General features: G+C 44.0%; 1 protein-coding gene across 2 annotated transcripts; it reads right to left on the bottom strand.

The window, feature by feature from the left end:
* Positions 1–767: 767 nt before the first annotated feature.
* LOC125538822 (eIF-2-alpha kinase GCN2) lies at positions 768–27,116 on the bottom strand. 2 transcript variants are annotated; one of them, XM_048702121.1, is made up of 30 exons: positions 26,670–27,116; positions 25,889–25,960; positions 25,731–25,790; positions 25,552–25,657; positions 24,547–24,651; positions 23,234–23,671; positions 22,555–22,686; positions 22,367–22,453; positions 22,182–22,268; positions 21,976–22,072; positions 21,320–21,437; positions 11,363–11,417; positions 11,095–11,261; positions 10,261–10,448; positions 9,672–9,820; positions 9,267–9,516; positions 8,422–8,680; positions 8,194–8,290; positions 7,363–7,443; positions 7,174–7,230; positions 6,852–6,983; positions 6,688–6,774; positions 6,360–6,468; positions 6,142–6,278; positions 5,438–5,542; positions 2,793–2,881; positions 2,593–2,695; positions 2,396–2,518; positions 1,372–1,591; positions 768–1,283 (listed from the first exon to the last, which is right to left on the bottom strand). In XM_048702121.1, exons 1-29 carry the CDS (start codon positions 26,786–26,788, stop codon positions 1,481–1,483), a joined length of 3,720 nt encoding a protein of 1,239 aa, XP_048558078.1. In that variant the 5' UTR covers positions 26,789–27,116; the 3' UTR covers positions 768–1,283; positions 1,372–1,480. The 2 variants fall into 2 exon arrangements, with proteins under 2 accessions (XP_048558078.1, XP_048558077.1); XM_048702120.1 differs by having other exon boundaries at positions 23,234–23,701; positions 26,670–27,115.
* Between the last annotated feature and the right edge of the window lie 758 nt (positions 27,117–27,874).

A 27,874-nucleotide genomic window follows, 5' to 3' on the forward strand; every position in this document is an offset into this window, starting at 1 on the left:
ACGCGTGGAGCAAGCAGTCCCCACTGTACCGTCGGATGCGGATCTCGGTCGTCGACCGTCGACCGTCGACCGCGATCTCGCCGTCCGATCGGACATCGACGGCGCACGGAGCGACAGATGTGCGCGCTGCCGCACGTGGGGGCCCGTGCGGGCCGCACGTGCCGAACCGCCGACAGGCCGGCGCCCTCTCATTCCGCGGGTACATGCACATACTGCAGCTGGCTTCACTGGATTGCAGCTCATCCTTGGCGCTGTATAATGTAGCCTGAATTGAAAAGGGTGGCAGTCAGACCGGAACTGACCTGTGGTTCGCGAAGCGCGTGCATGGATTTGGTAGATTAATCCCCGTGCTAAGAATCGTCTGGACATGCCGGGTTAGCTTAATAGTGTAGGAGGAGACTTGGGAGATAGGAGGGCGATAGATTCCTTCTCGAATGGTGGCATTCCATGTGCACCGCGCAGTACAAGGCGTGAGTTTCCGACGGGCAGCCGAGCAGTGCTCGCCTAGTGCGAATAAAGAACAGGAACTGATAGAATGGTCCTGGCAGTGACGGGCACGGACGGACAGCAGCTCGCTTTACCTAATCATGTGGTGTTCAGTTTGACAAAGGGCTCAAACGGGAGGTGACAACTGCAAAGATCAACGTCACGACACCGGCCTCTCATGCCGGGTTGGTACTTGGCACAGTGACGGAAACACTTGAGTTGAATCAAGTGATGCTCTCTAGCACCGTGCACAGGTTACATACACTCTACTCTGACTGATATGTAGCAAAACTGCACTGGCAAACTGGGCATTCCCTATGAGCATCAAAGAAGTTAAATTGGCCTGTACATGATTGTAAACAATTTGAACTATGCACAAGACTGCCTTCTGTAAGAATTTGAAGCCAAAAAATTGCAAAGGGCGTAACTAGGTGAGCCTGTTGCACAGCCGTTCCGCTATCAACAAGAACGTTGTGCAGGATTGCAGCTCCATAGTCACATCGCAGAAGCAACTCTCCCCATCTAGCTATCCACAGAATGGTGGCAGCCAATATTGCCGTACAACAGCTACCCGTCAGCTTGCATCGACTGCGATACTGCTCTAGGACAATCAGGATTACACCAGGCCATCAAATCAAATCACTTTTCTTGAACTGGGGACACACCGAATAATCTTGGCCCATGCAGGGACAACCAAGATTGCACAAAGCCACCAGTCACCTTGCAATATTGTACTGTAGCATCATGAATGCGTTTGGTGTCGGTCAAAATGTTTGGAAAGGCAACACTGCTTTCACCTGGAAGTTCAAAGAGAAAAATATCAGTAACCACAAACTGGCTCAGCCGCAGAAAAAGATGGAACTTGAGAAAATAATGGAAACTAACCTGACCATAGGAAAGATTATATCCAGGACAGGTAGATAAAAAGTCTGATATCGATTGATCCTTTGGAATAGCAAACCTGAACAAAATTCACTAACGAGCAGATTGCCAATCAACTCCAGATTGTAGGATTTTTGAACTGTAAAGATATTGCTTCAGACAGGAACTTCACAATTTCTTCCTTTTCAACATCTTTCTCCTTTCTTGCATCGAGATGTCTAACCTGAACCGAAGATAACAAAAACATAGCAACATTAGTAATCTCAAAAATCCTAAGTGCATTAGTGATTCACTAAGTGCAGATAGAACAATCTGTGGTTTTCCTTGTTGCTAATTTTCCTCGTCGAAATAGACATATCAACTGTCAAGTTTCCATCTATCCTAAATTGTTCACTACTCCCCCCGTTCCTAAATATAAGTCTTTTTAGAGATTCCACTACAAACTACATACGGATGTATATAGACATATTTTAGAGTGTAGATTCACTCATTTTGCTCCGTATGTAGTTTAGGAACGGAGGGAGTATTTTGCATGATGTTTTTAGTGTGCCTCCGTACTACATTAGAATAAAAGAACATCTTTTAAAAAACATTGGATTTTGTTTCTTTATTTTGGATAATCATTGAGTCACTGGTTCAATCTGAATGCTAGATACATCCATTTGAGAGACAAGCTTTTTCGGACGGAGGGAGTACTAGATTTTCAGATGGAACTAGTTACTCAATGATTATCCAAAATAAAGAAACAAAATCCAATGTTTTTAAAATATGTTGAAATTATTCGTACAAGACACTCAAGAAGTCTTCCCAGCAAGAAGGTACTGTCAAGAACCTGTAAAACTAGGTTAAAAAAACCCGTAAAACTTAAGATTTGTACTCACAATAGAAGCAGATGGTCCAAATGCAAATCAGTGCACATCATTCTGGTATTCATGTCACAGGCTCTTTTTATTTTGTGACAATGATAAAATACCACTTCTTAACAGTGTAAAAACACAATAAGGTAATATAACCTCAACATATTTACCTTCACAAGATCTGTTTGCGAAAGACCTGCTTCAGTGATAAACACAAGGCATTTGATGTCATGATCACTGGCGTACTCATATTGTTCTTGAAGACTTGGGTCTTCCTGAGGAACAAACTGGGCCTAATAATAGTAAATCTATCAGCACTGACTGAAAATATAATATATATAATCTGCAAGGCTTGTGTAGAATTCACCTTTATGTTAGCTTCCCAAAGTTCTGCAACAAGTTCCATGCGCTCGTTTAAGAGTCCGCCGCCACCCTTTGAACATACAAGTACACTGATGCTATTTTCAATCCTGATGTCCAAAAAATATTAGTGCGTCTAAAGAAATCTCAGTGACCCATTAAAGGGGGATGTGAAATGCAGAAAAGATAGATGATCAGTTGTGTAACCTTGGCAACCCAACGTCAGATGAAGGATTATTAGGAAGGAATTTCTCAAGTGCAATGCTCACACCAACAGCACCCGGGGGTTTGGTTTTCTGTGCAGGTTATCAAATACAAGTTAATCACTTGGCAGTCTTTCATTTTGATCGCATGATAAGCATTCACAGGGGAAAATATTGTGGTAACAACAATTATATAACTCCTTTGTTTTCTCGTTCCGAGGAATCACCAGCACTTGAATGTCTAAAGGTCATGATCGAAGAATGCAGAGTGAGTTTCTAAGCAGATGAGATCAAAATGTCATTTATCATACGGCTTGAGCAGCTTCCTATCAAAACAAACGGCGTATCTAGGGGATGGCTACGGTACAGAAAATTGAGAAAAGTTTCTAGACCTACTTTTCCTTCCACATTTTGCACTTCTCCCCATTTCCCATCTGGTGCCAGTGAAAAGTTTCTATACCCCCCTAGTCACTCCTTCAGTTCTAATGCCACAAAAGTTCCATCTCATGACTCATCTCCTTTGCATCTTTCTGAAGCACAGGCCAGAAGCCTCCCTGTCAAGGTATATACTCCCTCCTTCCGGAAATACTTGTCGTAGAAATGGATACAAATGGATGTATCTAGAACTAAAATACATCTAGATACATCCATTCCTTGGACAAGTATTTCCGGACATCAGTGCTAAAGGAAGAAATAGAGTTATGTACACCTCCCATCACATTGCTGGTGAAAGAGCTGCACAATAGAACAGCCGGTGCAGTGGTAAAGCACCCTTCTGTTATGTACACCCATTCCCTAGCAAATCCACTTCGATGGGCGAGTATTGAATAAAAGGGGTTTGGAAGATTTAAGATGTCCTTAAGAGCAACTCCAACGGGCCGACCCATACGGACGGCGATCTCGTCCGCTTTTTGTCCGTTTGGGTCGGCCAGACGGACATGATGTCCGCTTCCGCATTTGGGTCGGCGCGTGCGCCCAACGCTGGCCTGAACCCATTTTGACGGCACAAAAAAAATGAACGCATGCATATTAAAAAAGAGAAACAGCATTAATTAAACATTAAAGCCGGCCACGAAGGCCGGCGAGAGTCCACGCGTCCACATTTGCATTTAAAAAAAATAAAAACAGCCTAAACTACGAGGCGACGCGCTGCCCTAGGCGTCGTCGTCGTCGTCCTCGGGGTCCGTGAGGTCGATGAGCGTTGGCGCCGGCCCGGCCCAGGCGAACGCCGTGTTCCAGAGCGCCGTCATGTCGGGCAGTGCCGGCCCAGGCAGTGCCGGCGCGGGGGGTGTGCGGCCGCCTGTGCAGCCGCGGCCTGGCGCGCCTCCTCGGCCTTGCGCTGCTCCTCCTCGAGGTCGCGCTCGAGCATCTCGAGGTACTCGCCGTCGCGGCACTCCTCGGCCACCCTGATCTTGCGCCAGTGCTCGAGGTACGCCTGCTCCTGCGCCGGCGTCGCTCCCATCCAGACCAGCGGCACGCGTACCCACTCGCGCACTACTCCCATCCAGGAGTAGCGCTCGATGGGGGACGGCTCCCACTCCGGCTCCGGCTTGATGGGGGACGGCGGGGCCACCGGCGGCACCACACTGTCGCCCGCCGCGGAGAGGGCAAGGGCATGCGCCATTAACGCCTCGTACCGAGCCTCCTCTTCCGCCTTCGCCGCCTCCGCCCTGCGCCGCTCGTCCTCCTCGCTCTCCCGGCAGACGGCCGCAAGGGCCGCCTGGTAGGCGTCCTCCGCCGCCTGGTCCTCCTCGCGGACGACGAGCGCCGGTGGCGGCGACCTCCGGTCAACCTCGCACACGCCCCATCGCCTCGCCTCCTCGTGCTCGAAGGCGAACCACCTCGCCCAGTTGGGCGAGTCGGTTGCGTAGGCGGGGTCGCGGCGCTGCTCCGGCGTCAGCAGCGCCCGCCGACGCCGCACCTCCTCCGCGTGAGCACGAGCCGATCGCGGCGCCGCCGGCACTGGGATCCTATCTGGATCCAGATGCCAGTCGTGCGGCAGCGTCACGTCGGGATACGGCAGAGGCTGCCGGTGCTGCCAGTGCCACTCCGCCTGGTGCACTGGCACATTCACGCGCTGCCTCTGCCGGCGAGGCGCTGGCGCCGACGGAGGCGGGTGGAAAGGGGTGGCGGGGACTTGCCCTTGGCCTTGCTGCCGCTGGCGCCGGAGAAGAGGCCCATCTCGATGTGGTTGTGGTGGCTAGGGCTTGCCGGCGACGAGGGAGCAAAGGATGGCAGATGTGGACGGCGAGTTTGGATGAGGACGGCCCCGCCGCACGGTCGGCTTAAAAAAGGACTGCGTGGGCAGTGGGTAGTTGGACGGCCGCCATGTGGGGACGCGGCGGACAGCGGGAAGGCGCGCGAAGCGTCCGTTCGACGTCCGCGCCGACGCATTTGGGGCGCAAATTTGGGCCGCAAATGCGTTGGCGCGGAAGCGACGCGCACGTGATTTGGGTTTAGGTCGGCGCGTTGGGCCGCCACTTTTGTCCGCGCCGACCCAAACGGACGCATGCGGACGAAATGGGTCGGCCCTTTGGAGTTGCTCTAAGGATTCCGTGCCATCTATATGTAGTTACTTGTTACTGCAAACAGTTCCATTAATTCTTTTAAGTTCCCCTCAAGCATACAGTAGCATCAAGAACAACTTACATGTGTCTTATCCCAAGCATTTTCCATCAACATATCATATCGCCCGCCAACAGCAAGCAGCTTTTCATGGGAACTCGACGCAGGACTACCTTCTTTTGAGTAGATCTGTGATAAAGCATGGTTAACTGAGATATTATATCATCAAACATTAAGTGCACATATAACATATCATCTTTTAAACCATGTGACTTTGAACTTAACAAATGTTGGGATTAAGAATAATACAGTACTTTTTATTGCCATATTGATGACTAATAAGTCATCAAGCAGTAACGTATGCTTTGCGCATATTAACAAATCATGTTTTAAACTATGTGACTGAACTTAACACAAGTTGAGATTGAGAAGAAAAATACAGTACTATTTATTCCCATTACCATATTCTCATTACATTATGGTAAATATAAGACGAGAATGATGTACAGCCTATACTGCATATCATGCAACAACAACAACAACAAAGCCTTTAGTCCCAAACAAGTTGGGGTAGGCTAGAGGTGAAACCCATAAGATCTTGCAACCAACTCATGGCTCTGGCACATGGATAGCAAGCTTCCACGTACCCCTGTCCATAGCTAGCTCTTTGGTGATACTACTGCATATCATGAGAACTGAAAAATAATTCTCTCCAAAGATACAATCGGACTGTTCACCAATGCTTTAGAATTCCAGAAAAGAGAAGATATAAAGATACAGTTCATCACCTGAAAAAACAGATCCGTGTAGTAATAGTCTGAAGGAGGCATAAGTACATCAATAGCAATATGTTCTTCAACTGACCATACCCTCAAACATTTGAGGAAAGTGGAGAGATCATCAAGAGCCTTGCAAGCAGATTTATCTACAACAGGAAACACACAATGATGCCATCATAGAAATTCCTAGTGTAAGGAGCTATGTTAAGAAATGTAATAGCCAGTACCATAGAAAAGGGTCCCTCTTAATCTAGCAAGTACTAGATCTGCAGATCCACAAAACCGCTGATCTGCTTTATGCAGCTTCTCAACAACTTCTTCAGAAAGACGAAGATCCTGGTTGATTCAATAAATTAGCCTAAACACTGAAAATTATTTGCCACAAAATGTCTCTTTTATGATGTTCAGGTGTGTAACTACAAGACTCGCAGAAATAACCAGTATATTCAATTCACAAAACACAATGAAACACATAAGATAACTTGTGACACATTTAATGAAGCGTGTGAATTATAAACAAACTTCACACTTCCTACTCGTGGAAGCAGGTTATACCTGTAATAGTTGCCCTCGAATCAAACTCCACTGTGACTTACGATCCGCCTTATTTGGGCAATATTGAACAAGAGTAGAAGATAGAAACTGAACAACAGGAAAGGATAAGTATCAGCTAAAATGATTCCGCAAATTACAGAAACTGTTAAGGCAAAATAGCATACCTCAGCAACATTCTGTCTTCGTTCCTGAGGAACTCCTGCCCAGGAACAAACTGCTTCAGCGAGTTTGCTATGATTCAGCCGAATAACTATTGCCTTAGAATTGTAAAAACGTCTCACAAGGTCCAAAGCTACCTATGGTTGCATGGAGTAATTGTTTATGTCACGATACAAAAGTACATCTTCAACATTAAAAAAAATTTCTAAGATAAATGCCTACTTCGAAATGCATTGTTGCAAATGAAACATAATCTAAAGAATATAAGATCACCGCAAAATGCAGTCACAGAAACAAGGCAAATGATACCACATGAAAATGTATTACCTTGATAACTTCGGCATGTGTTATTGGTGAAGAACCTCCAATGATGTCAAAATCACCCTAAAAAGGCATGAACATAATCTTAGAGAAGGAATCTGGAAATGATTTCATGACAGTGAAACAGTAGACAAAGAAAGATATGGCTATAATCCAGCTTGACAGTAAATAATAATTATATAAATAGAACATTACCTGAAGAAAACGATAAGGAGTTGAATGGCCAACTGCTCTTCTGTGAACCCATGATATTTCATAACGCTTACATGATGATAACTGCAAGTGAATTGTGTAAAAGTATTCGCTGTTAGCTATACATCATTGTACTCACTGGCAATCTCTTACAACTCTTAAAATGAATGAGTGAAATCATTACACAAGACGCACATTCAAATTTACTACACTAGTCTGGAACAAATGGTTTACTACCATTCATTAGAAACATTTCCATTCTAGAATCTGTTAAGAGTTGTATATGCTTTCCATGAATTAGCTGTGTAGTATCTCCACTGTATACGGGGTTTTCTGCCTATGGCCTTATGGAAATACAATTTGCTATCAGCCAATGGCCTTATGGAAATCCCCCGCAAAAAAAAATGGCCTTATGGAAATAAAGCTGCTATCGGCCTATGGCCTTATGGAAATATAAGTTGCACATTTGCATACTTCCTCACATGGTATCAGAGCCCTAGGTTTTCTTCCCACCGCACACAACTCCTGCTCTCTAACTCAGACAGATTGTTTTTTATCTTTTCTCGGTATCATCTCGATTTCTATTTCTGATCGATTCTCATGACAACAGTTACCCTGATCAAGTTTGTGCCCAAGTTCCCTGATCACTGCATCCCAACCCCGATTTCCAGATCAATTCCCCTACACAGCAATCGCCCTATTTCTAAAGGAAATAGGAAATAGAAGAAATAGATCTGAAAGTTGGGAGCAAATAAGATGTAAAGACAATCAAGGCATACAGTCACACAATTAGATAAGGGCCACAAAAAAACAAGTGTGACACTTGTTATAGACCTGGTTAGCAGCAACGTTCATAACAAATGGTGTTCGCAGCTCATAGCAAAGTTCTAGCATCTCTCCTCCTTGTGTTAGGATCTTCACTGTCTTTCCACTACAAATTTGCAAATAATAAAAATAATAATATAAATGTCAGCAAAGAGTAGTTGTGATGGAACAATCACTAGTTTGTCTTCTTCACACATTAAATATTCATAAGGTAAGCAGACTAGAATTCAAACACACCTATTTTCAGTAAATTTTCCATCCAATGTATGCAAGGGTGATATCTGGAACCTTTTAGCACAATGTCGCTTAAAAACCTCTTTGCTAACCTCAATAATGGAATCCAAGAGTTCACTGTTATCATTTTTATAAGTGGTTTTTTTACTGCTTTCATGCTGACATTGCATTTTGGCGACCAGTCGATCTTCATTAAATATTGTAGATATAACTCGATCATAAACGTAAGTGTCTTCAGGTGTCTGTATCATTCTAAGTACATCTGCATCAAGTGGACAAAGGCAGACATAATAAGTAAAAAAGATTGAACTGCCACTTCAAATATATTCAATATCCATATACAAGGAAAAGGCTGAAACAAGTTGCCTGAAAGGCCCATGATGATAATAATATCCACCAATTTATTAAATTACAGAGCACACAAAGCGAGCACCATAGAGCAGACAAACAGTCTATTGTTGGAGGAGCACAATTGCAGTCAAAAATCAACAAAGTACAAAGCACAGTCTATATTTGTGCAGCACAATTGCCCATGTAAAGTTTTATTTTGTTTTTTGTTGTTGTCACCAATTATAAATTTAGCACCGCTTTGGTGCTCTTCTTAATACAAAAGCAGTCTAGTACGTGTTCGAGAAAACAAAGTATAAAGCACAGACATGAGCACATAAAGGCATAAAACAGAGAAATGACCCCCCCCCCCCCTGTTTTTGTGCAGAGGGGCCACACAAAATAGAAGAAACTTAAAATTCATCAATTAAAAGAATTAGCAGTCATCAATTAAACATCGCCTAATGATCTGTTCTTCAAATGGTACGACCTGATGTTAATGCAGAAAAGTCAAAACTTACCGTTTAACCACTCGTCCTCCATCCGAGGAGGCAAGTCATTTTGCAAAAGCTCAATCGCAGATGGACGTTCGGACGGGCTTGGACATAGTAAGCGTTTTAATAGATTTGATTGACCAGGATATTGTGTTGACCATGATACTGGAGACTCGCCTTTCTGTTTAAGATCAGTGAGAACAAGATGTCTTTCCATTGCTGTTGAAAATGGATGCCAAAGCTCAAAGAATATAACACCCGCACTGTACATGTCAACCTGAAAATAACCAAGATAAAAACCCAAGAAGTTTAGAAAATACTACAACTGGTATTAAGTTGCTATTATCATAAGAAATACTCTAACTAATTCTCAACAAAGATATATCTATTTGTTCTTTTTTTTTAAATGAAAAAATAGAACTCTATTCTGACCTTTTCGTTTATCTGTGGCCACTTCTGTTCTACCTCTGGTGCAGTATAAAAATAGGTGCCTACTTGACCTGTTCCATCCATTGAAACACCCATTCCTTCAGTAGGAATATATTGGTCATGATCCAGCTGCTCCAGCTTTAGAAATTTGGCTGAAAAAATGATTAAAATGGTGTCAGTTCAAACTTTCCTCAATCACCTAGAGTTACACTTCACATAAAACAGGGTAATTAACTAAATAGAAAATATCTGCAATTCAGGATGTCAAACCCCCAAAATTCTGCCAAGATATTCATGACAATTTACATCTGAACTATTTTGTGGGTTCATTTAACATTCAAATGTCAATATACTGGAGAGAAAAAACTGAAGTGGTAACTTTGTACGTCATGTTAACACTTCATGTCAAGATGACAGTATCCAACCAATCAACATCACAACTCCGGGAAGAAATAAAATATTGCCAATAACTATATCTATGAAACCACATGATTTGTTGCTTAACCAGTACATACCATTTAGAATGAAAATATAAATCCAACCGACTGCAAAGAAATGTCAGTTCCGGATATAACTAGGAAAGTTCACCTACCAAGACCAAAATCTCCAATTTTGATGTCGTTGCGCACATCAAAAAATATGTTGCTAGGTGTCAAGTCCCGGTGTATGATGCCTTGACTATGAACATGTGCTAGGCCTTCCACGATTTGTCGAAATAGGTGCCATGCATGGTCGACATTGAAAGATGAACTATATGTCTCAAAGTCCTGTCGCAGGGTTCTGAAAACAACACACAAAACAAAGTTAGGTAAAGAGAAACCATTATCAATAGCATAGGTAACATTATGTGTCACTAAATGACCAAAATAAGAAATAGAATGATTGGGTAGTCACAGTCCCACATCTGAATTCTCAGGCCAAAGATCGTGCCCATGACCCAGCTTAGAAGTTTACAATTAGCCCTTTTATTATTGTAAGTCTACTCTGTTTATTCTGAAATAATTAGCTTCTATTATTCGTAAAGTGGATGTGTAAGGTAAAACAACTACACCAAAAACTGTCTGGTCAGCAATCAAGCTTACAGGTGAACTTTAGCACTGCCCAACCATGAAAAGACTGCCTGCCTGAGCTCCTCAAACAAAATTCAGACTATGACTAGGTCTGGTGCATATAGGACATCGACTCCTCGTATAAATGTCACTCATTTCTTTAGAGATAACAGTAGCATAGCTTTACGTAGTGAAAGTTATTTGAAGTTCCAGGTACTGAGAGTCGAGAGATGCAGCATTGTTACTCCTCCGATGTTTCTCTGGTTTCTTTCAATTGTTGTACACTAACGTAGTTTCACCATAATAAAGCAAGACCAGCTCTAGACCCTGTGTTCCAATAAAACTTCCCTAGTGCACTAATTGCGTAATGAACATACCTAGGACAATACTCCATTTGGATGTACAAGTATGTGCATTCCTGCTTATTTCCAGCACCTGAATCTGACAAGCTGATCTCGTCGAAACTGTACATAGAGCTCTCAGCAGTGCGTGACCCCCCAGTGTTCACAACATTATGTTGACCATATTCAGTTTCAACCCATGCCTAGTATCACAAAGACAGGTGAGATATAATTGTATGATCTCCTAAACTTGAACATAATAATAACTTCAATGGAAAAAAAAACTTATGTATAAAATATTCACCTGGTAGTAACGAACAACATGCTGATGCTGCAATCGTGAAAGTGTGGCAACTTCTCTGAATACCTCGTCAAAATATCAATTACATACATCAAACAAGAGAGAGCAGAAATGCGGAAAAAACTGTCAATAAATAAGCAAAGAAGACTTATTGAACTACAAGTATACCAAGTATAAATCCCTCTGAAAATCGAAACATCTTCTAGTCGCAAACAAGGTGGGGTTGGCTAGAACTGAAACCCATAAGATCTCAAAAGGCAAGTCCCACGCACCCCTGTCCATGGCTTGTTCTTTGGTGATATTCCAATCCTTCAAATCTCTCTTAACGGACTCCTCCCATGTCAAGTTTGGTCTACCCAACCTCTCTTGATATTATCAACACGTTCATCCCGTCTACTATGGACTGGCGCTTCTGGAGGCCTGCGTTGTATATGCCCAAACCATCTCAGACAATGTTGGACAAGCTTCTCTTCAATCGGTGTTACCCCAACTCTATCACGTATATCATCATTCTGAACCCGATATTTTCTTGTCTGGACACATATCCATCTCAACATGCACAATTGGGACATGTCGCCTTTTAGTTGGCCGTCAGTCTGCGCCATACAGCCATACAACATCGCAGGTTGAATGTCGTCCTATAGAACATCACAGAACATGCCAGAAGTTTGGCGTCACTTCATCCATCAAGCTTTGATTTGATGCCACCTCCTTCATCGATATCACCATCCTTCTGCATCATTGACCCCAAATATCAAAAGTTGTCCTTGTGAGGTACCACCAGCCCATCAAGGCTAGCCTCCTTCTCATGCCGAGTACTACTGAAGCCACGCCTCATGTACTCAGTTTTAGTTCTACTAAGCCTAAAACCATTTGATTCCAAAGTACATCTCCACAACTCTAACTTTCTATTAACCCCCATCTGAGTATCGTCGACTAGCACCACCACATCGTCAGCAAATAGCATACACCACAGAATATCTCCTTGTATATCCCTTGTGACCTCATCCATCACCAAAGTAAAAGGATAAGGGCTCAAAGTTGACCCTTTGTGAAGTCCTACATTAATTGGAAAGTAATCAGTCTCGCCATCACTTGTTCGAACACTTGTCACAACATTATCGTACATGTCCATGATGAAGGTAATGTACTTTGTGTTTCTCCAAGGCCACCACATGACATGTCATGGTATCTTAGCGTAGGCCTTCTCCAAGTCAATGAACACCACATGCAGGTTCTTCTTTTGCTTCATGTATCTCTTCGTAAGTTGTCGTACTAGTAAAATGACTTCCATGGTCGACCTCCCACGCATGAAACCAAACTGATTTTTTGTCCCGCTTGTCATTCTTCTTAAGCGGTGCTCAATGACTCTCTCCCATAGCTTTTGTATGGCTCATCAGCTTAAATCCACGGTAATTAGTACAACTTTGAACATCCCCTTGTTCTTGAAGATTGGTACTAATATACTCCGCCTCCATTCTTAGGGCATCTTGTTTGACCCAAAAATGAGGTTGAAAAGCTTGGTTAACCATACTATCGCTATGCCTCCAAGGCCTTTCCACACCTCAATGGGGATACAATCAAGGCCCATAGCTTGCTTCCATTCATCCTTTTTAAAACTTCCCTGACCTCAAACTCCTAGACTCATCGCACAAAACGTCTGTTGGTACCATCAAAGGGGTCATACAACTCAATGGTAGAGCTCTTCTCTCCATTGAACAATTTGTCGAAGTACTCTTGCCATCTATGCTTGATCTCCTCGTCCTTCACCAAAAGCCGATCTGCTCCGTTCTTGATGCATTTGACTTGGTTGACATCCCTCACCTTCCTCTGTCGGATCTTGGCCATCTTATAGATGTCCCTTTCGCCTTCCTTCGTGTTTAAACGCTAGTAGAGGTCCTCATACACCCGACCCCTTGCTCCACTCACAGCTCGCTTTGCGCTCTTCTTTGCCACCTTGTACTTCTCTATGATGTCTGCACTAGGCGTCTGCAACAATCTTTCTTCTCCTTAATAGCCTTTTGGACATCATCGGTCCACCACCGGGTATCTTTAGGTTTGCTTCTACTTCTAGTCACCCCAAAGCCCACTGAAGCCACCTCCCGAATGCAAGTTGCCATCTTCATCCACATATTGTTTGCATCACCTCCTTCCTCCCCAGGGTCCTTGATAGCCTGAGCTGCCTCCCCCTTGAGCTTCCGCCACTTCGTTCTAGCATTTTGGTGCCCTTATCCCGATGGACACGAGCCCAAAACGGAAGTCAGCCACCACAAGCTTATGTTGAGGGACAACACTCTCTCAGGTATGACCTTCAATCTAGGCAAGCACGCTTGTCTTCTCTTCTTGAGGACTAAATCAATCAAGCTAGAGTGTTGACCACTACTAAAAGCCACTAGATGGGACTCTCTTCTAAAGAGGGTATTAGCCAAGGATGAAGCTAGAAAAAAAGTTTAATGGGGTCATGTTTATTACAGTGGGATCATCTTCTATAAATGTATAGTGATTAGTACTAAGTTAGTGAAGGATCTGCTACTTTCATTGGGGTCAATTGACCCCAGTGCTTTACAAGGCAGCTCTGTCCCTGGTATTAGCTACGATCATGTCGTAGGCTGAAGCAAAGCTTAAGACATCCTCTCCTTGATTCCTACTGACATAACCAAAGCCCCCATGCACCCTTTCAAAACCTGTGTTAGATGTAACCACGTGGCAATTGAGGTCTCTTATGAAGAGCTTCTCGCCAATAGTTACATTCTAACCATCTCCTCCAGCCTTCCCAGAACTCTCTCTTGGTGCTCTCATTGTGGCCTACTTGTGGGGCATACACCCTGATAGGACTGAGAACTAAGTCCCCAACGACCAGCTTGACTAGGATAATCCGGTCCCCTTGCCTCTCGACGTCCAACACTCCATACTTGAGGCTTTTTTTATCAAGATGCCTACTCCATTTTTGTTTGTACTTGTTCCCGTGTGCCATAGCTTGAAGCCGGTATCCTCCACCTCCTTCGCCTTTTGTCCCTTCCTTTTGGTTTCTTGGACGCATAGGATATCAACACCTCTCCTCACTGCTGTATCAACTAACTCCTGTAACTTACCTTCAAGGACCCTACGTTCCAGCTACCTAAGGCCTTCTTTGGTTCATAGGATAGGAATTTTATAGGAATAGGAAAATCATAGGAAGTGAGATGACATGCATGTCAATTCCTATAGAGAAAGAGATGCCATTTGGTGCATAGGATAGGATTTTTTCCATTGAGTCTAGGCTAATTATGAATCGGGAGATGGGTACCTTCAGACAGCAGCCTCGCTTCCTGTCTTGTTTCCTGCGTGAGTGTGTGTCTCAGATGTGGCGGCTCACACAGGACAAGGGAAGAGGGGCTCCTCTTCTAGGTCAGCACCTCTCATGGGCTTGGGCCCAAGAGACAGATCTTGATGGGCTAGGGCCCATACCGGTTCAACACTCCCCCTCAAGATGGGTGGTAGATATCTATCATCCCCATCTTGTCATACGCCAAGTTACAGTCCTTTGTTCCCAGCCCCTTTGTCAAGCAATCTGCAAACTGCTGCCCAGAGCTGACATGAGTAAGGCTGATGATCCTAGCATCAAGTTTCTCTTTAATGAAGAAGCGATCAATTTCCACATGCTTCGTCCTATCATGTTGATCTGGGTTATTAGCAATGGCTATAGCTGACTGATTGTCACACCACACCCTTAAGGGTCCCTTCCTCAAAAGTTTCAACTCGCATAGTAGGTGCTTCACCCAGAGCATATCACACAACCCTTGAGATAATGCTCCATATTCAGCTTCTGTTGTTGATCTAGACACAACAGTTTGTTTCTTGCTTCTCCATGACACCAAATTTCCTCCCACAAACACACAGTAGCCTGAAGTTGATCGTCTATCATCTTGACAGCTAGCCCAATCAGAGTCACTATAGCCATCCACCTCAAGATGTCCACTCTTCGCAAACCACAACCCTTTACCCGGCGTCCCCTTCAAGTATCTCAGGATTCTGTGAACAATATTAAGATGCCCACTCCTTGGTTCATGCATGTATCTGCTCACCACCCCCACGGCATACGTAATGTCAGGCCTGGTATGACACAAGTATAATAACCTCCCAACCAGCTTCTGATAATCTTCCTTATTCACTAGCTCACCTGATTGTGCTGTTACTTGATGATTTTGTTCAATCAGAGTAGGGGCTACATGACATCCCATCATGCCCATGTCACTCAAAAGATCCAAGGTGTATTTTCGTTGGCACAAAGATATTCCCTTCTCTGTCCGAGCCACTTCTATGCCAAGGAAGTACTTCAGATTTCCCAAGTCTTTTACCTCAAACTCCTTGCTCAGACACCCCTTCACTCTCTTTATTTCCTCCTCATCATCTCCGGTGATGATGATATCATCAACATACACTGCAACAATGGTGATCTTCTTATCAGTGTGTCTATAAAACACCGTGTGATCACCATTACATTGGCCATACCCCATATTCCAAACAGCTCGTCTGAACCTATCAAAACATGCCCTCGGCGATTGCTTCAGGCCATACAAGGATTTCTTCAGCCTGCATACCTTCCCCGTAGTCTGTTCTGTGCCAAAACCTGGCGGTATCTTCCATGTATACCTCTTCTTTCAAGTCACCATGTAAGAAGGCATTCTTGACATCTAACTGGTGCAATTTCCACCCAAAGTTTGCAGCACACGAGACCAATACCCGTACTGTGTTCATCTTTGCAACTGGAGCAAATGTCTCATCATAGTCAATTCCATAAGTTTGACTATATCCTCTGGCGACCAATCTAGCCTTATACCGTTCCACCTTGCCCTCAGGATTCTGCTTCACAGTAAAAATCCACTTACAACTCACTGCTTTCTTTCCTGCCGGCAATGTGGTTAGCACCCATGTCTTGTTTTTTTCAATGCTTCTAACTCCTCTATCATCGATTCACGCCACTTCGGATCTTGCTTTGCAGCCTTCCAATCCTTAGGGATAGACACAGTTTGCAGAGAGGCAACAAACGCCTTATATGAAGGTGACAAAGCCTTGTAAGACACAAAATTGCCAATATCAAGGTCATCACAAGCATCATCCTTTGGCAGAGCCTTCCTTGCTACCTCACCCTTCCTTGCCGCTTCACGTGTAGGTTTTCGCAATGCAATGGGCAGCTCCACTGTGTTAGATGAGCTTGCCTCACTGCCTTGCTGCTCCCCCTGCACTCTTGCCTCACTACCTTGCTGCTCCCCCTGCACTCTTGCCTCACTGCCTTGCTGCTCCCCCTGCACTCTTGCCTCCCTGCCTTGCTGCTCCCCCTGCACTCTTGCCTCCCTGCCTTGCTGCTCCCCCTGCACTCTTGCCTCCCTGCCTTGCTGCTCCCCCTGCACTTGTGGTTGCCGTCGCGAGTACACCAGGGTATTCGTCTGCCATCGATCCCGAACAGGAACCTAGAGAGCACCAATCTTAAGTGTATCGACAGTTGGCTCGACATGAGCCTGCACATCATCATCAGTGATGGTACTAACCGGAATTGTACCCACTATTTGAACCTGAGCCTGCACATCATTATCAGCGTTAATGTCCACAGAATCTCCGTGAGTATGAGACACATCCTTCTCCCCCTCTTGACCATCATGCACAGGGTGTAGGTGGTCAAGCTCTGCAAACAGCAGACTGAGATCAGTCGGCTCACCATAGAATGGCTCAGACTCCCTGAACGTAACGTCCATACTTACAAACCTGCGTTTTTCAGAGGGACACCAACATTTATACCCCTGCTGACTAGACAAGTATCCCAGAAAGACACACTTCACTGCCCGAGGATCAAGCTTGCCAACAGATGGTCGGTGATCACGAACAAAGTAGGTACTGCCAAACAACTTTGGCGGAACAACAAACTTATTATCTCTAACGAGCAACTCAGACGGAGATTTCATGCCAAGTATCCTGGAAGGTGTCCGGTTGATCAAGTATGTGGCTGTCATAACTGCATCATCCCACAAGAACTTAGGCACATTCATGGTAAACATCAATGACCGAGCAACCTCAAGAACATGACGATTCTTTCGTTCGGCCACTCCATTCTGAGGGGGGGTGTCCGGACATGAAGTTTGATGAAGAATCCCATGGTCAGCCATGAAAGCCCCAAAAATGTTGTTCACATACTCCGTTCCATTGTCCGTCCTGAGCACCTTGACCTGTACCTGAAACTGGTTCTTTACAAGAGCATGGAAGTTCTGAAAACAGCTAAACACCTCATCCTTGTGACGCATCAAGTAAATCCAAGTCATGCGAGAATAGCAGTCAATAAAGGTAGCAAAATACTTCTTCCCATTCATTGACACCACTGGGCTAGTCCATACATCCGAATGAATAAGCATAAAAAGAGATATGCTCCTGAGCCCCTTACTCACATATGAGGCCCGTGTGTGTTTTGCATATTCACAAGCATCACATGTCAGCTTGCCTTTGCCTATTCCACACATAACATCCGGAAATATTCTACCCATCTTATGAGAAGATACATGCCCCATCCTACAGTGATGGATCATCGCCTGCTTCTCCTTATCCTCCATGGTCGCAGCACACACCAAGTCCGGCTGCACCTCCTGGTCCATGTACCAGAGCCCCCTACGCCTGGTGCCAGTCCCAACCGTCTGGCTCGTCTGTCGCACCTAAATCAAGCAACCGAACTTGTCAAGGATCACACGACAGTCCATTTGATCAATGAGTGCACTGAAAGAGGCCAAATTGACAGGAAAGGCTGGCACATGTAAAACTGATGATAGGGAAATGGTCGGAGTACACTTCACTGTACCAACCCCTATGACTGGTTGTTTTGTGCCATCAGCCGTTTGTATAGTGCCCGTGTGAGAGGGAGGATGCTTAGTGTAAGACTCGAACACACAGGAGTTACTAGCAACATGCTTAGATGCTCCAGAGTCAAGAACCCACTCTGGAGCACTCTCATTAGTAGCAAGAGATGCTCTTTCCGGATTACCTTCATCAGTGGAGGCCCAGTGAGCAAAGTCTCCATAGACAACATCATCTACATCTTTGCCTTTGGACGTCCCAGTGTCTCCTGCAACGGCCATGTGAGCCCTCTGACCCCCTGAGTGTCCTGAGTAGCCACCTCTGCCTCTAGAAGCCTGGCCCCATGAGGTCTTTGAGTATCCACCTCTGCCTCTAGCACTTCTACCTCTGCTTGTTCCCCCTCTGTTATATCCCCTGCCTCTGCCACGAGTTGGACATTCTCTCTTCCAGTGACCTACCTCCCCACAGATATGACATTTGGTGGGATCTCCCCACTCCATGCGCTCAGTGACTGCAAATGTCGAAGCTGGCACAACCTCTCACGTCTGCATGCTCAATGGATAGGCGCACCTCCTCTTGAGTCATCGCTGCAATAGCCTCGGGAATGGTAGGCGGACTAGGTTGGTGCAACAGGGAAGCCTTCCTGCCATCAAAGCAACCTTTGAGGCCAGCCAAAAATTTCAGCACACGCCTGCGTGCCATCCACTTATGCCCTGACTCGATTGAAGCCGCGTCATAGAGTTCCAGGGGATCACAGTTATCCTGGTCAGCCCACAGAGCCTGCAGTTCTGCCACGTATGTCATCACTGACATGCCATCATCTTGGCGCAGCAACCTAATCTTGTCCTCAATCTGAGCAATGAGCATGACATTGCCCTTGCCAGAGTATTGAGTGGACAGAATCTTCCATATCTCAGCAGATGAGGATAGCCCCTCCACAGAGCGTCCAATGGAGGGCACCACAGAGTTCAACAACCACACCATAAGTACAGAGTGGATGACCTTCCACCTCTTGCCTTCTGCACTACTCTTGTCCCCTGGTTCTACAACGGTGCCCAACAAATATCCATCAAGCTCCTTCTGCTCCACAGCCCACAAAGCCCTCCTGGACCAGCTCAAATAATTTGTTGCCCCCTCTAGCTTCATGTCCAGGGGCGACATTTCAAGCTTTTGAGCCACTTCCTGTCGAGGAACGATGGCCCCAGAGTTGGATTCCACGAGGATCTTAGCGAGCTTCTCCAAAGCCTCGGCAAGACCAGTTGGTTCAGCCATCGTTTGACGGGATAAGCAGCAACAGCAAAACTCAGCCTCAGAGAGTCTTCTTTCCCAAGCAGCACCACCACCACCACCACAACAACAAGTCCACAGAGAAAAAAAATCTCTGTAAAGCACACAAGCGGCCCAGCCCAGGCTCTTCCTGTTCCAGAACGAGCAGTCCAGCAGGCTGCACCTCTTCCTCTGCCGCAGCACCAACAGCAGCAGCTCCCCGCCGCAGCCTGACTCGCACACAGCCCAAATCCGCCGCCGCCTTCTTCCTCCTCCTCTTCTTGCCGCAGCCGCCTGCACAGCCCGCAGCAGCCCTCCTCGGCCGCCCCCTTCGCAGCTAGCCACCCCAGGGACGCGAAGCAGGACAAGAGGAAGCAGCACCTTCCCGGCCGCGTCGCAGCTCCTCGAGCCCAGCCGCGCCGCCGCCGCACGCACCACAGCAGACCCGCTGCCTCGCGCACGCACGCAGCCTCCTTTCTCGCCTGACCCCGCTGGGCCCCACCGCCGCCTCTCCAGCGAGGGACTACGCCGCCACCGTCGTCGCCTGGCTCGATGCCATGTTGAATCGGGAGATGGGTACCTTCAGACAGCAGCCTCGCTTCCTGTCTTGTTTCCTGCGTGAGTGTGTGTCTCAGATGTGGCGGCTCACACGGGACAAGGGAAGAGGGGCTCCTCTTCTAGGTCAGCACCTCATGGGCTTGGGCCCAAGAGACAGATCTTGATGGGCTAGGGCCCATACCGGTTCAACACTAATGTTCTTTTCCCTCCAAAACGTGAAGGATTGATTCCTATCCTACATAGGAATAGGAATCCATTCCTACAAACCAAAGGGCTTCAAAGGAATTTTTCCTTTGCAAATCCTATCCTATAGAATTCCTACAAAAATCCTACAAACCAAAGGAGGCCTAAGAGGATCAAGTATAAATCCTCTTGAAAATCGAAACACAGGTCATTCTAATCTGTGCCAACATTTATTACTTCGACCGTGAATATAAAAATAAATAGAAATGTTGCCAAGATGAAATTACCAAATCCATCCTCAAACATATTCTCACAATGCACAGTTATTTTACTATATGAAGCAACAAATTTCATAGAAACTGATGGTCAAAGTGTCACCTTAGAGGCCATGATCATGTCCAAAAACAACTTACATTTGGGATCAAAGGGAGTAACAAGTGAAGTAGGGTATTTATTAAATTCACACAGTTATAGCAACTCATAGATAGGGAATGACAATGCTGGAGTTAGATTAGTACCTTAAACATAACGGTTACTTTGCTAGTGACCAATTATCAACATAAGTGAAATGAAAACATATAGAGCTATATGGACTTGGGAGTGTAGGGCTATATAGTATATACTATTACCAAACAAGTTTTAGAGCATGTTTCTACTCGGTGTCATCCTTCCAATAGTTTATCTCAAGGAAACAGTGAAATTGTCAAGTTTTTTTGCCTAACTCATCAACATTGGTTAACAACCGATAATTGCTCTCAGGCAAGAAAAGAAATGCATTTCGAAATAACCCACAAAAAATCATATATGTACATGTGGGAATATTATGTGCACTTGCAAACTTTTGCATAGAAAAAATGACAAATGTACGTTTGCCCTGCACAAAAATAGTCAAATTGGATACACATATAATTGATAACAATTAACCCCTCCCTTCATCCCTTGTCTATTTTTTGTGCAAGAATACAAACCAACATTTGATGCCTTTTAGTGCAAATGGTCACTATTCTTTCCAGGAGCAGGTGTGCTTGGGTGCAATAAAGATGCACCATTTAGCAAGTAAATTTGCAAATGTGTACATGAAAAGGATAGAGAGACAGCACATCTCAACTAAAAGAACAAGATCAGGGGCATTCAAACCTCAGAATCTTTTCATTCACTTGAGGACTTCTATCCTTGAGGCGTATCTTCTTTACAGCATATTGGCGTCCATCGAGCTTGTTTTTACACAATGCCACACGGCCAAAGCCCCCCTGACCTGTCACAAATGATTTCTTAGGAGTTATGCCAATCCATGAAAATATATTCATTTTGTTAGCGCGTCCCAACAAAATGAATGATAAGGTGCATACATTTAATACATACTAATCCACTCTATAGTGAGTAACATTTGGGGACATAAGACAGCATCAATCCATAACTTATACAACTATCAACTATCTTAGCATAACTGTCTTACTTACCATACCAAATGAAAAAGTGAATACAGAACAAGCCAGCACCACTCATGTTAGTCATTTAGTGTGAAACGTTGAGCAGATTAAGCACCTGAAACCAAGACCTAAGGCCTATAATAAGCAAGCTCGGTAAGTGTCAGAACTTCCAATGAATTCCTTACCTTTTGGTCTAAATCATGTTTAAAACTTTTTAAAAAGTATTATGTAGTAGAACCTTATTGCATAGTACAGAACACAGTAATTGGTGCGTATCCAACATCCAAATTATCCAAGAGTGTGGTAAATGATTGGTCCATTCATAGTACGCAGAACAGTATCAAGCGGAAGCAAGGCACTCACCAAGTGAACGGAGCTCTTCGAAATCATTCAAATAACGGGAGTTTGGCCTAGACGATGAATTGTCAGCCCTCCAAAATAGAGAGCACTCTGAAGATATCTGTTTGATGTCATCAGAAAGCCAAATAGCAATTAGAAACGCTCAACACCACAGCAGTATTGGTAGAAGTAAATCATGAGTTAGCAGAACAGTATCAGGCGTGGCATACCATTTGTTGCCCAAAAACATGATCAAAAGTTTCCCCAAAAACAGCAGGAGATTCAGAAATTAATTGCTTAGCCCATTCAGAAAGAACCTGGTTAACAGAAAAATAACATGTAAATCATCTAACTGGGAAATGTGATCAAGAGGAATCGACAAGGAAACATAAATTATTATACTAGATTGACACACCCCTATGTTGCATAACTCCGATGATATTACTGGCAAAGCAGCTGAAAGAGAATCCTTTGATGCACAGGCTAACCGAAGCAAGTGTACCTAATGAGGGTACCAAACATGGTCATTACTCAAGGAGAAAATCCTGCTCAAAACGGGGTGAGAAAATCACACTGGAACAAATATGTATGCGAAACTAATACCAGAATTAAATCCCTTCTCTTATTTTGCGAAGCATCATCATACATGTCTGAAACATGAGATGGTGCATTTGAAGAGCCAGAGTCTGGGGCAGAATCTTCATCATTCCAACCTTCATCTGCAAGGTCAGAGTCCTACGAGGATTAACAAATATGTCGTCAGATTCAGCATGCTGGATGACTCATTTCAGTATATCAGTGTAGATGTGATCATTCAAAAGTAAGCAGAAAGGTAGTACAGGTAATAAAGTAGGAGCAGCACTGCAGAAGTTTCTAGCAAACCATCTAGTTTTCACCCCAAAAAGGCAAACCATCAAATAAACATTTGTTTTTTAGGAATAAAAATTGACACCTGATGGAAAATGTAAGCTAGTGCTATCAATTTACCAAACAGAAAAGCATAAATAAGTAGAACAAAACATTATAACACATAATTCAAAGCCATGAAAAGAAGTAGGATGAAAGAAAATTTGAATGTTCATGTACAGCTTAGATCATAAAGAGTTCCCTAAAAATCTCGCATTATTATACAGTTTTCTTTCTCCAGAACAGCATTCCACGAATCAGACTGTCCTTCAAATAAACAACTCCTTTTCTTTGTGAATATGTGAACCATATGTCATAATGTATTAAAAGGAAAACTGTGAAGCACCGAGAACCTATAGAAGTTCTGTTTTATCACCTCGGATTCATGTACACTGCTGAAACTCCTCTCTGGAGTATCTGCCATACCTCCTCCGTTGCTTGTGGACAAAGTTTTGCTGTCATTATCAGTTTCCTCTGCAACAACAGGTAAACTTGGAACTACCTCTCGTACAACACCATGCTTCATGGCATGCTGCTGTTCACCATTATCCTGAGATGAACTTTTTGCAGCGTTGACCTTATCAGCTGAAAAACGGGATTTCTCATTGACTGTTTTCCTCTTGCTTCTAACATTTGAATTGACTTGAGATCCAATATTTTTCTTGGCATTATCAGTTGTAGGATCGAAACCTTGCCTTTGCCAACTATTATCATCATATAGCTGATTATACAAATCGAATGAGTTATAGATGTAAAAGATTCCAGGGTAAGGACCGCCATCAAGGCTAGCTTTCACATCTGCGTCAGTTGCTTCCTGTATTGTATTTGAACCTAAGTGAGGAGCCTGCAATATAGGATAATAAGCCTCCTAAGATATGTTTCTTATCCTAAAGCTCGATAAATAAACAAAATAAAGTTATCCACTGATGAAGTGGAAAAACAAGTAATCCCATACATGAAATCCTAGGATCAGTTATTCCAGATAGCAATGTGTAGCAGAGGCAATAGATTATATATTTAAACTGTACTAATCAAGTACCTTAACAGAGTTATTATTGCATGAGTATGTCTGGTGGTCCTTTTTCTGCTATGGCTTGAACAGTCTCTAAGACCTCATTTCTTTCTATCTACTATACACACATGCAGTGGTTTGCATGTTCTAAAAAAAGACTATTTGCATGAGTTCAAGATTACACAAAATGTGAAATAGAGCATTTCCACAAGTTCTCACAATATAAATCATAAAACATGGCGCACTGATTACCAAGTAACATGTGAAGTAACCATGATGAAATTAGCTGACCAAATGAGTCAAAAGCAGAAGGGTAGCATATCAAAAATTTGTAGTATAGCATCAACCAGTGAAGGTGATAGATAACCTATAATCCCAAGCTAAATGCAACTTCAGCAAACCTGACCGAACTAAACAAGAAAAGCCAACTGGTCTACTTTCTCAAGCACGCAAGGAGCATGAGAAGAGAAGATATCAATGGAAATTTAGGTCAACACAAATGGTCAGGAAACGGGTGAATCTTGATTATCTTTTTTTAAGGGGCAATCTTGATCATCTTATATGAAAGCAAATTAATGTCATAATGAAAAATAGACAATGCACCGCATACAAGAACAATGAAAAGGATGTCAAACTCAATGTTATGTATTATAATGAATGCCATGAAACCGACTTACAGTAGTCGTTGAATCAGTAGCTGGAGCAATTGCTGACAGGAATTCTTGAGCAGCCTCTACCAAATCAAAAATCATAACACGCCCTTCTCGGGAATAAATGTTTGCCTGAAAACAAACACCAACAGACGAGTCGAAGATGCTTAGTATATGCACGTACCAAGGAAAAGCAATTATCACATTTCGCATCGTTGTCTGATTAGAAAAACTTGGGCTTAATAAGAAAATAGTGAGACAGAAATTTTATCTTTGCAACTAGATTAAAGTGGTTTTCTTGACTGGGATACTACTAACTTACTAAGGTACTCAGCTTTCGGATGCTACTCTAGTACTTGCCAGGAACGCACATAAACTGCTTTACCGTTTGAACACAAGCATCTAACAACAGGATGCTCATGCAAAGCCTGCGCTCTCTTATTATTTTGCAGTACCGAAGTTCCAGGACTATCAATGGTTCAATGAAAATGATATTTAGAGGCAAACCGAATAACCATACAAGCTTAAGCCCATAAAGCCACAAAACTTGAATGAGGCTTCTTATACTTAATTACTGTTAAGGGTCATGGCGCTGTTACGGTCTCTATTTTTTTACTGTCACAGCTCATACCGCTAGTAAGTGTGTGCTCGATTAGCTGTGTTATTTAGTTGCCGTTGAGTCATGTGTCAATTGTACCGCATCAAGTTAAGTTGTCGCCCCCAGAAGTTAAAGGGACAATTGGTGATGAGTGGTCTGTTTGTCCACCTTCAGCTAAGAAACCACACAAGGAATGAGCACACCACATAAATCACCTCCACCAAAAATCCTAAGCAAACTATAAGCATACCCTATCCATCTTTCTTTTAATGAGACCTTATCTCCTGAGCTGGTCCTCGCTGTAAAACTAATTCCGACTTTTAAATTGGTCATGATATATTTTGATCTGTTGCAATGCGTGGGCACTCAACAGTCCTCTGTCAAAGGATTCAACCAAAAGTGATAGGTAATAAAGTCAGATGGAGTCAAAATACCTGGTCAGAAAGAAGGGAAAGTAGCCGATCAGCATCTTCTTTACACAAGTTTTTCTCAGGTATGATTCGCAACTTTGGGCACTTGTGGGGGTAACCAGCAAAGCAACTGTATTGTAATCAAAAGATGGATGTCATCAAGTGCAAAACACACGAAACATCTCTTAAACAAAAAGACTTACATTACGTCAAGAATAGCCGAAACATTTAAATCTCCAAAGCCCATGCCATCAGAGTAAGGCCTGTATGTTATTCATTGATGTAGAAACTTTAGATGGTCAAATACATAGTGAATTAGTGATACATTTAGAAGTATGTTTGGGTTCACATAAGACAATACCTGATACATATGCTAAATCGGGTGTGAGGTGATTGTGAAGTTATTTTGAAGTCCTCGAGAAAAATTGCAGCCCTGATTGATATACCAAAAGGTGGCATTAAGATCAGATAACCAAAACACATAAGAATCAGGGAGACTAAATTATTTTAGTGCCCTGGTTGACAGTTTGCAGAGTGAGTCAATTATAACTTGTCAGTATTCAGTCCACCCTGAAATTCTGTATCGAACAGTTGGATAATACGTACTCCACATTCCATAATTCAAACTTAACGATCACAAAGCAACCAGAGAACAAAAAGGCTAGAACAAGTACCAAAAGTACGCCATAACAAACATAGCTGGCAATAGACAAAATATTAGGCAGCTACAGACTCAGGACCACCCACCATGGAGTTATCAGGAACAGAGCAATAAAACCATACTTTACAATCTACTTGGAAGATAAACATATACAACGAGCAAATATTCTACAGGAACCCAAGCTTTGTAGTCTCCAAAACACTGACATATTAGACAGTGTAACATCATCAGAGAGTAAAAACCATCTGTGACTGTCAGTACAGCAATCCAGTTCCAAAACCAAAAGGTGATGCTACCTCCAGCATCTCTTAGGGGATACAACCGGGGGTTAACTCGATATGTGTAACAAATGCTATCGAACTAGTATTCAAGCAGAGACAGCTGAACAACACTGGGTTCGCAGATTGCTGAGAACTTGAAAAACCGAACAGGGGCGCAGCACGAAATCGGTGGGGTTGGGGCTGGTGCAATGGGGCCTTACAGCGCCGTGAGCTCGTCCGTGAGCGCGGTCTGGTCGCCCTCGAGCTGCGCGGCGTGGTCCTTGGCCGCCTTGCGCCCGGCGCCGCCCTTCTTCTTCTTCTTCCTCGCGCTATGCCCCATCGGAGCGGAGCGCGCGCGGCCGCGTCGGAGGCAGCGCCGGACCAGAGGGGGTGCGGCGGCGGCGATTTGGTCCCGTGGGGAGACGGGGATGATCGGATTGGATGTTCCGGGTGAGGGAGGGGATCTGTGTGCTGGGGTTTCTCTGACTCGAGTCCGGGAGGAGGTTTTGACGTGGAATGGAGTGGAAGGGGCTGCGTGCGTCGTGACCGGGGTCCAGACTGTTATCTCGATCCAGTCAGCGCAGAGGCGGCGAGACCTTGTGACCAACTTCGGTTCGGATGAGCGTTTCCTTCCCCAGCTCTAGCCGCCACCCAGTGTCTCCTCCACACCGCCGCCTCCTTCTCTCCCCCTCTCTCTGCGTCAGCAGACAGATGAGTGGGATCCATCCTTTTCGTTAACGACAATGTTATTCAGCGAACCTTCGCTGGGGGGCATATCAAAACGAACGTTCTTTGCGGCGATTTATGTGTTGGGAGTATAGCAATTCCTTCAAGCGAATACGCCAATTTTCATAGTAAATCCATTGTTTGCCAGGATATGTCATATGTTTTCGAAGAAATTGCCATAAAAAACTTGTGCAAATGCCGTCCCCAGCAAACATTCGCTGGCTAAAGGAATCCTTCCTTAATTTCAGTCTTAATAGGTTTCTTTTTTACGTTCTACTTCCTCCGTTTCTAAATATTTGTCTTTTTAGACATTTCAACAAGTAACTACATATCGAATAAAATGAGTGAATCTATACTCTAAAATATGTCTATATATATCCGTATGTGATAGTCATTTAAAACGTCTAGAAAGACAAATATTTAGGAACGGAAGGAGTATTTTCTAGTGGCATCGGTGAGGTGGCGACAACGATGGCGTGTTGGATTTTGAAATAAAGTCTCTTCGATTGCAGTGAAAAGTTTGTGAGAGTAGATATTCCTTCCGTTTTTTAGTTTGCATATAAGATCTAGTCAAAGTCAAACTTTCTAAAGTTTGACTAACTTCATAGAAAAAAATATCAACATCTACAATACTAAAGCTATATGGTATGAAAATTAATTTCATGATGCATCTATGATATTGATTTCATATTGTGAATCT

The sequence above is a fragment of the Triticum urartu genome, chromosome 2, assembly GCF_003073215.2.
Source record: "Triticum urartu cultivar G1812 chromosome 2, Tu2.1, whole genome shotgun sequence".
Lineage (NCBI taxonomy): Eukaryota > Viridiplantae > Streptophyta > Magnoliopsida > Poales > Poaceae > Triticum > Triticum urartu.